A 13,416-nucleotide genomic window follows, 5' to 3' on the forward strand; every position below is an offset into this window, starting at 1 on the left:
TTATTATTATTATTGTTGTTGTTGTTGTTGTTGTTGTTGTTGTTGTTGTTGTTATGGCCAAGGTAAAGCTGCAAAGAAAATGGTTGAGGAGACGAAGGGGAAGACAGGAGGAAACAGCTCCTGTGAGAAGAGTGGCGAAATTGCAAGAGAGTGAGAAAATGGCAGAGTATAAGAGCATAGTGGAAGAAAGATTGGGAAGGTATGAGCTAGAGCAGATGGAAGGGGTGGAAGATGTATGTAAGATATTCACAGAAGAGATAGGCGCTGCGTGTGAGGTGGTTTGTGGAGTGAGGAGGAGATGCAAGGGTGTGCTAGGGACAGCATGGTGGAATGATGAGGTGAAACGAGCTGTGGAACAAAAGAAGAAGGCATATAGTGAATGGTTAGCGAGCAGAGGTAGGGAAGAAGATGAGAGAGAGAAGAGAGAGGTATATGTAAGCAGGAGAAGGGAGGTGAAGAGACTGGTGAAGGAGAGTAAGAAGAAAGTGATGAAGAGTTTGGGAGGAATCTGAGTGTGAAATGGAGGGAGAGTAAGAAATTGTTTTGGAAGGAGGTAAAGAAAGTAAGGCAGTGTGAAAGGGGAAATAGTACGGTAGTGAAAGATATGAATAATAGATTGTTGATGGAGAAGAGAGAGAAACTGAGGAGATGGAAGGAACACTTTGAGGATTTGTTGAATGTATAGAGTGAGAGCAGTGCGAGTATAAGTGGTTGGGGAATGGCTGGGAGAAGAAGAGATGAGAGGAGGGAGGAAGAGATCAGTAGGGAGGAAGTAGTGGAAGCAATGAAGAAGATTAAGTTGGGAAAGGCCCCAGGAATTCATGGAGTGTGTGGTGAAATGCTGAGGTATGGGGGTGAGATTGTTGTGGAGTGGATATGGAAGTTGTGTAGATTGGCTTGGGAAGAGGGAAGGGTTCCAGAGGACTGGAAATCAGGTATAATTGTTCCTTTATACAAAGGAAAAGGGGAGAGAGAAGTATGTGGTAACCATAGGGGTATTTGCCTTCTTAGTGTGACTGGTAAAATATATGGTAGAATACTCATTGATAGGGTTAGGCATATGACAGAGGAGCTAGTTGGAGAAGAACAAGGGGGATTTAGGAAGGGAAAAGGGTGTGTAGATCAGATATTTGTTCTAAGATGTTTAGTGGAGAAGTATCTAGAGAAGGGAAAGAAAGTGTATGCTGCCTTCATGGACTTGGAGAAAGCTTATGACAGAATAGATAGGCAAGGTATGTGGAAGGTATTAAGAATATATGGAGTGGAGGGGAAATTGTTGAGTGCTGTGAAGAGTATGTACGAGGGAGCTAGGGCTACGGTGCGAGTGGATGGTGAGCTGAGTGAGTTCTTTGATCTCAGTGTAGGACTGAAACAGGGTTGTGTGATGTCTCCATGGCTGTTTAATATATACATGGATGGGGTTGTAAAGGAGGTGCAAGGTAGGGCAGTGGATGTGAGGGTGGCTCTAATGAATGAGGGTGAGATTTGGAAGATTCCGGTGTTGCTGTTTGCTGATGATACAGTATTGTTGAGTGAAGATGAATGGGAGTTGCAAGGTTTGGTGAATGAATTTGGGACAGAGTGTAGGAGAAGGAAGCTGAAAGTTAATGTAAACAAAAGTAAAGTTATGGTGTTTGAGAGGAATGAAGTCACAGAATGTACAGTGAGGTTGGATGGTGAGGATATGGAGAATGTGAGTGCATTCAAGTACTTGGATAGTGTGATGAGTAAGGATGGAACTTTGGGGGATGAAGTGCATGAAAGGGTACAGCAGGGAAGGAAGGTTGTTGGTTCACTGAAAGCAGTAATGAGAAATAGGGAGGTGAGTATGGAAGTTAAGAAGTCACCGCATGATAGTATTGTGATCCCTACCCTGACGTGTGGAAGCGAGGCTTGGACCTTGCAAGAGGGGAACAAGTCAAGAGTGAGAGCAGTGGAAATGAGTTACTTGAGAGGAGCATGTGGAGTGACGTGGAGGGACAGGTTGACGAATGAAGAAGTGAAGGAACGTTGTGGGGTGGATGTGGATGTGGTTGAGAAGATTACGAGAAATACACTGAGGTGGTTTGGGCATGTGGAGAGAATGGAGAATGAACGACTGACTAAGAGGGTGTATGTAGGTGAGGTGGAGGGAGGGAGAGGGAGAGGTAGACCGAGGATGAAGTGGAGGGATGGAGTTGAGAGGTATATGAGGGAGGGGGGAGTGAGTTGGGGGGAGGGTAGTCAAATGGTGGGTGACAGAGCGACTTGGAGGCGTTTTGTCTGCGGCCACCCTTTGCGGGATTAGGGCGTCGGGCTATAGATAGATAGATTATTATTATTATTATTATTATTATTATTATTATTATTATTATTATTATTATTATTATTATTATTATTATGAGTGAAGACATAAACATCCAGAACTAAATTCGTAAGGAGAGAGAGAGAGAGAGAGAGAGAGAGAGAGAGAGAGAGAGATCCCTATTATCTTATCTCTTTATTGTGTTATCTGTCCATGAGAATTTCCTTCATATACTGGCAGCGCCAACCTTCTTAATTCCTTGTCTGCTTAGACCTACTACTACTACTACTACTGATTCCTTCTTGTTTAAGCTTTATGTTGAGAAGCTGTTATCACTGTTAATGACTCAGGGGTGTATGCTTGATGAGAGTAAAATTAATATTTTAGTTTATGCGGACACATTGTATTCTGCGCCAATTCAGTAAAAGCTTTGAATGGTTTATATGGTATTAAAAAAGATAGAAAGCTCTTAAAAGAGAAAATAAAATGTGTTGTACAAACTATTTGCCCCTAGAGCAAGTATCCTGTGTTAGCGATAGCTATTTGCTCTCCTTTGCTATGTTTTAATAGTTACCCCTGTTACAAGCAGAGGAAAATACCAGAGAGGGTTTATTAATAATCGAGCGGATTTTTTAAACCTGAGATTTAGCTCTAGTTTCTGGTGTATGATTCTTATTATTAAATTAAATGCTACTACAGTATGTTTAACCTTTATGGACAACTATATTGTAAATACGTGGATAAATACTTAGGAATTTTCCAGTATACCTAAATGCGCATGCGTAGTAATATGACATGGAATCCTGACGGAAAACGGAGGAAGGTCTAACATAATCTTGACATAAAGTGAATATCTGGCTTTAGTTTTATTTAAACGAAGATCTATTTGATAAGTTGGATTTTTCCATGAAAATTTCGGGAGGTAATTCATTGTATTTTAGTAATTGTAATTAAATAATATTTGGCATCTCTGAATCCTATGAGGGAGAGAGAACTGCCATTTCTTAGTTCTGTTCCTTAAGGTCGTTCGAGCAGCAAGCTGTATATAACTGCACCACAGGACGCTTGGAAAGGCCCAGGCAATCCTACCTAGACCTCAAGCCTCAAGCCTCAAACCTTGGCCGAATCGGGGGGTACTAGCTAGGATATAAGGATATAATGAGTTAGAGTATTGAATATACCCTAATTTTTCTAAGAGACTCTTGTTACTTAAATTTAACATGTGTTGATGTTAGACTAATAGTCGCCAGAAGAGTGTAAAATTTCTGACATTTTGTTGCCCCGAGTGAGGAATACAGATGTATGCTGAGGCATAAGAAGAGTTCAAGGTTGGATTGGTGGGTCGACTCCGCACGGTCAGACACGGAAATGCGTCTGTACCGAGCTCCGGGCGGAGCTCGGTTCACACGCATTTCCGTGTCTGGTTCCCTTTCGAATGATGAGCGGCTGTGTGCCATGTTGGATTCGCGAGACAGAAACCGTACTATCCTTTTTTTTTTTTTTTTTTTTCGGGGGGGGGGGGGTCCAATGGCATATTAATGAACTAACTACTACTGAGCTCAGGGCAATTTAGTTGTTTATTTAGAAATATGATTGTGGGGACAAAGACATAACCTAAGCGGTGTTAACAACCCAGAGAATAAGTTTAAAAGTAAAACCCTTCCCTACAATCGTCAAAATTTCATGCGATTAACTGCTTCAGGGCTCACGTAAAATTGTTGCTTATTTAAGGGTTCTGATTGTGGGGTGTAAGATATAACCCAAGCGGTTTTAACAACCCTGGGAATAAGTTTGAAATAAAGCCTTCCCCACAATCATCAAAATTTAGAGTGCAAATACAGGAATTCAATGTGTAAATAAGGTAATCCGTCAAAATGTCTATTTCCTTGTTAAAGAAGTTAACATGTGGTAAGGCAGGATGGGTAACAAGAGCTATAAATGAGGAAATATCACTGTCAAAGGCTAAATTAAGTTGTCTTTTGAATATATTAAAAGACAGATGGTTACGTGCTCTCTACGTGTCAACAAGTGGGTTGGTGGAGGGTTAGTGCCCCTCCCCATAAAACAAATAACAAAGTCAAACGACCACCCCTCAAGGGATTATGGGGTGACAGATAGATAGACTAAGCATGACGATGGTTATGCTAATCTGGAAGCAGCTATTGTGAAGGAAGATAATAAAGATCTGTTTTAAACAGAGACTACGAAATATGAAAGTAACATAGAATAAAATATATAACAATTGTAAAGTTGCTTGAAACCAAATTAGCTAATTCTATCACAGAAACTCGAATTGTAGAACTGCGGATTAAAGCCCCACTACCAGCAATTACCCTCCAAGAGTTTGATGGGGGGCAAAACTGAATCTCCTTTTGGGATAAATTTAAATAGTCCATGACAGAACAGACCTCTCCAATGTAAGCAAACTCTCCTATCCGGTAGTACAGGTCAAGGGCACGCCTTACAAGTTGATAAGTGAATTACCTGTTGAAGAAAATAATCATGAGGTGGCTTTGACTATTCTTAGACAGAAATATGAAGCTAAGGAGCAGGTCATTACCCAGTTATGGAAGACTCTAATTGAATTATCCATACCTAAACATGATTTTGATTCCTTGCAAAACTTTCAGATTGCGATGAGTTGTAATTCAAAGGCGTTAGGTACTTATGATGATGTAAAAGCAGCAGAGTGGGTGATTTCTAGACTTGTATCCTTAAAGCTGCTACCTAGAACCAAGAATGCACTGTATGGTAGGTACCAAAAGGATCATTTCTCCTGTGTGGAGATTGAGGAGTGCTTAATGCAACTCTGTAAACATTTGCAAAGAACAGTAATGCCTGCTGAAAGTAAACAGAAGGCTGAAATAAGAAAAAGAACCAATAACCCTCTGGCTGCGAAATCTAAGCTAGGGACGGTTAAGCCTTAGAGGAGGTTGGCACTTAGATATCTTAAAATCTGAGGAGAAAGTACTAAAGACAAGGAATGGACAAGCTGATGATAGTAAGGTGGTAAACGCTTCCATGGTATTAAAGGAGAGGAAAGTTTGTATATTTTGTAGTGAACAACATTCCATTGTATATTGTCAGTTATCCTGATTATGCCTCGAGAATAGTGAGACTGAATGAACTGGGGTGTCGTGTGATTTGTATGAATTCAGGACGCACATCCACGGACTGTAGAAGTAAATTCAATATTTGTTTCAAAGGCAAAAGGGCTAACCATCATAGTGCTTTTTGTCCAAGGATGGTCAAGCATGAGGTTTCTAAACCCGCAAGTGTCAATATGACGGTTGAGAAAGCAAATACTCCAGTAACAATGCCAGCTTCAGTTCCAACTACAGATGTGAAAGTAATGATAGAAAATAGAAATGTACCTGCATGTACTCTTTTTGATACAGATGCACAGAAAACCTTCACTTCTACAGGTATTGTGGAGAAATTAAAGTTACCTATTATCGACAAAATAAATCTAGCCATTGAAGGATTTTTATCTACTAAGGAAGCACAATCCTTTGATTTAGTTAGACCTTTAATATCACTTGGCAGTTATAAATGCCGTATAACAGCAGCTGTACTGGATAAGATGAAACAAGTATATTTATCAAGGAACTGAAGGAAACCTCTGATCATCTACAGAGCTTAGGGATAAGGTTGGATAAACAGAATGTGAAATCAAATACTGCCGATCCCATAAAGGTTATTATTGGTTCAGAGTACTGTGGAAGATTCCTACACAGGACTTTCAAGAAGAATAAGGTACAGGTGTTCGAAAGTCCAGGAGGTAACCATTATGGGTCAATTACCTTTTCCGAAGACGCCGAAAAAGAGGCCAAATTGGTAGACTGTCTTTGTTACCCCCACACAGTCATTGATGTAGCTGGAATAGGTGCAGAATTAGAACCTACTCAAGTAAATGACTGATTGGTTGAGAAAATTGAACCTGTACGCAAAGTGTGGGACTTAGATAGTGTAGGTAAACACTCTGAAGATAACTCTGTGGAATTTAAAGGACAGTATTGGGTTGGATTGCCATGGAAGCTAAACCATTTGGAGTTACGAACTATTACCAGGCAGCTAAAGCTCAATTAAATTCTCTTCTAAGAAAGTTGAGAGACAACCCAGAACATTTAACCATATATGATATAATAAAGGATCAACTGAAGAATAACTTTATAGAGGAGGTAGAATTCCCTTTTAATCATAAAGATGGACATTATTTATCACATCATGCTATAAGCAAGGATCGAGTAACAACTCCCATAAGGATCGATTTTAATTATTGTAGTAATGCGTCCAAAGGATTAGCTAGCTTGAACGACTGCCTCTACTGTGGACCTACACTAACAGAGAAGTTGGGGAACATGTTACTAAGCTTTAGAGAGAAACCTTATGCTTATACAGCAGGCATTAGTAAGGCTTTTATCCAAATAGGATTGAGAGAAGAGGGTAGGAAATATTAAAAATTCCTCTGGTCTCAAGGCCCTCAAAATGACGATAGTCCTTTGAAACCTTACTGTTTCCGATCGGTGCTCTTTGGTTTTTGTGCTGGTCCTTTCCTACTGTGCAACACTTTGATGCATCATTTTGAAAACGCCAAATGCCCAGAAATAGGGCAGGCTTTCTATATGGATAACTTACAAGGTGTTGCTGATACAGAGACGGAAATATTGAAGGCTGATGAAGTAGCCAATTCCGAATGTGGGAAGACAAATTAGTCATTACAGAACTGGAATACATATTCACATCGTTTAAGGAATAAAATACAAGAGAACTATCCTAGTACTGACATTCCCAAAACTCACAGTGTGTAGGGTATTAACTGGGATACAATGGCTGATGAAATAAGTCTAAAACCAATTAAGTTCTCTGATGTAACACTCACCAAGAGGTCCTTGTTAAGTCAGGTGTCCATGTTACAATATTTGACCCATTAGGATTGGTCAGTCCTATAGTTATTAGGGGCAAATGTTTAGTGCAAGAGGCTTGGCGAGAAAAATTGGGTTGGGACACTGCATTAGGTGAGGTGTATGTTGAACAACGGGAACAGATTAGAAAGGAATTTGAAAAATCATCAAGCATATATATTCTCAAGCAGATAAACAGTAACGAGCAGTCAGATTTGCATATATTTTGTGAGGTTACTCAAAAGGCATACGGGTAAGTAGCTTATAGTGCAACAGGATATTATAGAAATATTATTATATCTAAAGCCAGAATTACACCAGTTAAAGCACAAACACTGCTCAGACGGAATTGGCTTCCATAGAAGTAGGAACTAAACTGGCCAGGTATTTAACCACAACTCTTGACACTCAGTCTTGGCATACAGGGACTAACAGTGACGTTTGTCTTAACTGGATAGGAGAGGAAGACAGTAGAATTCCTTTCATCCGCAATAGAGTGAAGACCATAAAAGAACTGTCTTCCAAATTTTAATTGATACATGTATCGTCCAATCAAAACCCAGCTGATCTGCTCTTGAGAGGCCTGACAGTAAAGAAATGGATCAGAGATGACCTATGGTTCAAAGGTCCTAAATGGTTACTTACTAAAGAATGGCCTGAACAGAAACAGTATAATATTCTTGAGGTTAGTGTTGTAAACCTGGATGCTGTAGTACCTCTGCCAGATGTTACAGACATAAGTAGATTTTCATCAATAAGACAACTCCTTAACATTAATAAATTATTTGCAACATTTTTTGATAAGAAAATGGGGTTGAGGAGTTTGATCCTATGGAATATTGGGTGAAAAAGTCGCAAAACAATTATTATGGGGAGATTATTTTTACCTTCCATGCCAAGGCACTAGCTGCAATAATAAACTGATAAGAGATTTACGATTATTCTTAGACAGAAAGGGCTAATCAGATGATGGCAGAATAGTAAAGGCTGATTTGCCTCTCCAAACTAGACGTCCTATAGTGTTACCCAAGAATGATTATTTTGTACAATTAATTGTTAAGGAAGCCCATGAGTTAACTCTTCATGGAGGTGTGCCTTTAGCCCAATTCCGAGAAGGTACTGGATTCCTAGATGTAAACTGGTTTCAAAGAAATATCTCAAGAGTTTCATTATATATTGGAGATATGAACAGCGACCATATGACTATCCAGGACCACCTGCTTTACCAGAGGGTAGGGTAAATGTAAGTCTGCCCTTCAAAGTAAGTGGAGTTTATCACACAGGAGCTATAACTGTTACGGGGGAGGGAACTCCTCATAAGGTGTGTATATGTTTTCTTTTTTTAATAACAGACCAGAGGAAGGAAAAACATATGAATATAAAAATAATCCATACACCAGAATACTGGCAACCTCCATTCATATAAAATCTGTAACAGTTGGACATGAACAGCTGTAGGTTTAAGTTTGAACATAAGAACATAAGAAGAGAGGATAACTGCAGTAGGCCGGTTGGCCCATGCTAGGCAGCTCCTAGAAGAGTAACTGAACTACTAGAATGAGATAAGGATAGCAAAGAAGAAGGCTCTCCCCCGCCCTCCAAACCCTCCAGCCGAAGCCGGCAGGAAAAAGTCAGAAAGAACACCACGCAGTATAGAAAAACTGGCGTGGACATTTTACAGGAAAGTGTGAAAGGAGAATAGAGACTATCATAGTGTAACCTGAAAAGGAAAAATTATGAATTAGTATTGGTTATAAGATTTTCTTTTTTCTATATCCACCCTTTATTAGTCATATGCTTATCTAGCCTATGCTTGAAACTCTCAATGGAAGAGGCAGCAACTACTTTACTAGGTAGCTTATTCCATTCGTCAACTACTCTATTACCAAACCAATTTCTACCTATTTCCTTACTGAAACGGAATTTTTCTAGTTTGAAACCATTATTTCTAGTTCTATCCTGTATGCTCACTTTAAGTACCTTGCTAATATCTCCCTTATTTATACCCTTCATCCACTTAAACACCTCAATTAAGTCTCCCCTTACTCTACGCCTCTCTAGCGAATGCAGACTTAGTCTTTTCAGTCTGTCTTCATATGACAGGTTCCGGACGTCATGTATCATTTTTGTCATTCTTCTCTGTACATTTTCTAACGAATTATTATCCATTCTATAGTAAGGACACCAAAATTGTACTGCGTAGTCTAAATGTGGCCTTACTAATGCTAGATAAAGTTTCAGTATTACTTTAGATGATCTATTGCTCACGCTTCTCGAAATAAATCCTAGGACCCTATTTGCTTTATTTCTCGCATTAATACACTGTTGCCTTGGTTTAAGGTCGTTACTAATCATAACTCCTAGATCTCTCTCGCATTCCGATTTGCTAATTTCTTTGTTATCTAAGCTGTATTTAGTATCTCCAATGGTCTTGCCTACGTTAAGTACTTTAAATTTTTCAACGTTAAATTCCATTTGCCAAGTTTTAGACCATTTGGACAATGTATCGAGGTCTTTTTGTAAGTTATGGCAATCGTCAGTCGAGTTAATGATACGCCCTATTTTTGTATCGTCGGCAAATTTGCTGATGCTGCTATTGACTCCTAAATCTAGATCATTTATATATATGATTAATAATAAGGGACCGAGTACTGAACCCTGTGGTACACCGCTAGTTACTAATCCCCAGTCCGACTTAGTTCCATTTATTAATACTCTCTGCTCTCGTCCTTTCAGCCAGGATTCTATCCATTTTAAGATATCGCCGTCTGTACCGTGTGCTCGAACCTTTCTAACTAACCTTTCGTGTGGGACCCTATCAAAAGCTTTACTAAAGTCCACATAAATAACATCGTAAGCTTTATCGCTATCGACTGCCTCATAGACCTCCGAGTAGAATGACAACAAGTTTGTGAGGCAGGATCGTCCTTGCCTGAATCCGTGCTGACTTTCGTTTATAAGATTAAATCTTTCTAAGTGTTCTCTAATCTTATTTGCCAAAATTGACTCCAACATTTTTCCTACTATTGACGTTAGACTTATCGGACGATAATTCGACGCAGCTGATTTATCACCCTTTTTAAAGATGGGCACTACGTTTGCGGTCTTCCACGCCTCGGGAACTTCTCCTGAACTTAAAGAGTCATTAAATAATGTTAAAAGTGGCTTACATAATTCTTCTTTGGTTTCTTTTATAATTTTTGCATATATATCGTCCGGACCTGACGATTTTTGAGGTTTTAACTTATTAATTTCTTTCAATACTTCCTCCTTACTAATGGTTCTTTTACTAAGAATATTTTCCGTATTCTCATCGTAAATATTTGCTGCTTGAGAGACCAGGTCTAGATTTTCCTTGGTGAATACTGATATGAAATAATTATTTAGGATGGAGCACATTTCTTTATCTTCACTGGTAATGTCACCTGATTCTGTTCTGAGTGGTCCTATCCTATCTTTATTTTTCGTACGGTACATTTGATAAAAACCCTTGGGGTTTTCTTTTGATTCACTAGCAACCTTAATTTCATAACTTCTCTGCTTTTCTTATCTCCCTCTTTACTTCTCTATTTAACCCGCCCCATCCCGTCGACGTATGGGTACGTTGCAACGATTTGCATTTGCCAGTCCCGGCGACGTACCAGTACGTCGTGCAATTGCAAGGTCCCTAATTTGCACAATTTTCAATTTTCGCACATGATTTTTTGTATGTATACACGGGACACCTTCCTCTATTCCTGTACAAGATACCAAGCGGGGACAATGCCTTACACTGCATAACCTCCCCCCTCCCCCCCTCACACCATTGTCTTGGCAAAGGACCTGTTACCAGTGACCTGGCTAGTAAGGTTATTCAGGGCCAGAGTGATTCCCCAATCGATGACAATGTGGAGGACAATGTTTACATAGCATTAGAAGAAGAAACAGCCAGAAATAATGATCAGGTAATGTGGCAAAAATAGGTCATGTATGGTGATTAGTTAGTGAGTGAAACAATGCTTATAATGCCTTTATTACTGCTTGAAAACCAATATACTGTCATACTACATATACATTCGTACCAAGTAAATTAATAAATACCGTTTATGAGTGGATAAAATAGTTACCCTCCCATAGAACTCGTTTTCTTTGGTGCCAGCATGTTAGAAAACCCACTCAGGTAAGGAGGAACTCCTACCTGGATTGGGCACTTTAAACCTCAGGTGAGCGATTTCTCTATGAATTTTCGATGTTTCTCACCAAAAGCGAAGGTTTTAGCCAAAAAAAAAAAAAATCGAAAACACCTCGGGACTGGGGGATGTCGGAGGTGCGGAAAACCTCGGGACGTGACGGGTTAAAATTGTGTACCGGTTACGTAAGTGTTCCTCTCCACGTTTTATTTTTCTATATATTCCTTTCCTTTGGCCTATGAGAGATTTTAATCTGTTGATTAACCATCTTGGTTCTGAATTATTCGTTCTAAACGGTTTTGAAGGGATATATCTATCTTGGCCTCCGTGTATTATATTTATTAACTCTTTATACTTCTCACTGGTCGAACGTCTGCTTGGTACTGGAGCTGAGTTAATTCCCGTCACCTGGACTACATTCCTATCTACCACCTCCCCCCTCACAGACACCTGACGGACATTCCCACGTGTTTCCTGCACACCTATGACCTGGGGTTCCTCACTGACCTGGCATTCCCTCAAATAGCTAATCTCCCTGTGGAATACCATTCGAAAATAAGCTCTTAAGCCATCGAAAGCTCCTAGACGAAAATTAGGAACGGTGGAGGTATTTTCAGTGGAACAGACATCGCAAATAAATTTGAACTTAATTTCTTCATGATCGCTATTACCAAGTCGTCCACCAACCTCTATATTACTAATGAACCTCTATATTACTAATGATATTTTCTTTATTAGCTAAAACCAAATCTAGTATATTATTACCTCTGGTGGGCTCCCTGATATACTGATAAAGAAAATTATCCTGTACTACCTCTAGAAATTCCTCTGACTCTGCATCCCCTGTCTGATTTCTCCAATCTATCCTTGGTAGATTAAGGTCCCCTACAATTATTACTAAGCTGGACTGTGATGCTTTCCTAATTTCCTCCCAAAGATATTTACTATCAGCTCTACTTAATTTAGGAGATCTGTAAATTGCTCCTAAGACTAATTTCTCCCTATTGTTACTAATTTCAACCCAGACACTTTCTTTGTCCCTATTTACTTTAATGTCTGCTTTATTGTAACAGTTTAATGAGTCCTTTACATAAATAGCTACCCCTCCCCCCTTTCTTCCCTGACGGTTTGACACAAAAATATTATAGCCTTTTATCTGATATTCTGCTAAAAATTCTCGTGTGTCCGTATTCATCCAAGTTTCACTAATAATGCCAATGTCTTTTTTCTTTGTACAAATTAAAGCCCTCAGTTCATCCATTTTATTACGGAAACTCCGGCTGTTTGTGTAGTACACTTTCAGATTATTACTAGTAGTTATGCCTTTACCTTGGCATTTACTGTTATTTATTTTGTTACTAACTGGCAAACTCTTTACTTTACTAATATAACATTTTTTTGTACTATCACTTATCGCCCTTCTATCATCGCTTGTTCTATCATCTATCGTCGCCTGCTCAATTTGAGGTGCCTGAGTGGATGTATCTACACTAATGGTTGAACTTTTGTTCTTAATTTTGCAAGTATTGATGCATCTATCCAAACATGGTAATAATGATTTCTGAGTGTAGTTGCTGCAACTTCCTGTACACCTACTTCTCAACCTCGAAAAAATCCCTCCAACTCCCTATCTATCATTCCAGCTAAAACAGTAACTCCCTGCTTGCTAAGATGAATCCCATCCCAACTATACAAGGTACTCCGTCCATAAAACCGGTCCCAGCTGTCTATGAAAGGTATTGCATTATCTTTGCAATACCTTTCAAGGCGGCAATTAAACCCTATTGCCCTGCTCAACCACTCTCTTCCAACCCGCCACCTGGGTAAAATACCAAGCACTACAGGGGTTCCTCCCCTCTCCCTAACCTTTTCTAACATCAACTTGTACCTTTGCCACAGAACCTCACTCTTACGGCTACTAATATCATTGCCTCCTACACTGAGGCACACAGTGGGTTTGTCACCACTATCCTTTACGATATTTGATATTTTTTCTACCACATTAGCCACCTGGCCCCTGGAAGACACACATGTTTAGCGAGTGGAGTATACATGGCCC

General features: G+C 39.5%; 1 protein-coding gene across 1 annotated transcript in view; it reads left to right on the plus strand.

Annotated features, from left to right (window-relative positions):
* The first annotated feature begins 5,567 nt into the window (after positions 1-5,567).
* Positions 5,568-13,416, plus strand: part of LOC145412901 (metalloreductase STEAP4-like) — an 80,604-nt gene continuing 72,755 nt past the window's right edge. The window contains exon 1 of the mRNA XM_080282698.1: positions 5,568-5,709. Coding sequence (XP_080138824.1) covers positions 5,568-5,709 — 142 coding nt within the window. The remainder of the gene's footprint in view (positions 5,710-13,416) is intronic.

This window comes from Coenobita brevimanus, chromosome 94 (assembly GCF_032717465.1).
Source record: "Coenobita brevimanus isolate Jiangsu-jjx chromosome 94, ASM3271746v2, whole genome shotgun sequence".
In the NCBI taxonomy this organism is placed as follows: Eukaryota; Metazoa; Arthropoda; class Malacostraca; order Decapoda; family Coenobitidae; genus Coenobita; species Coenobita brevimanus.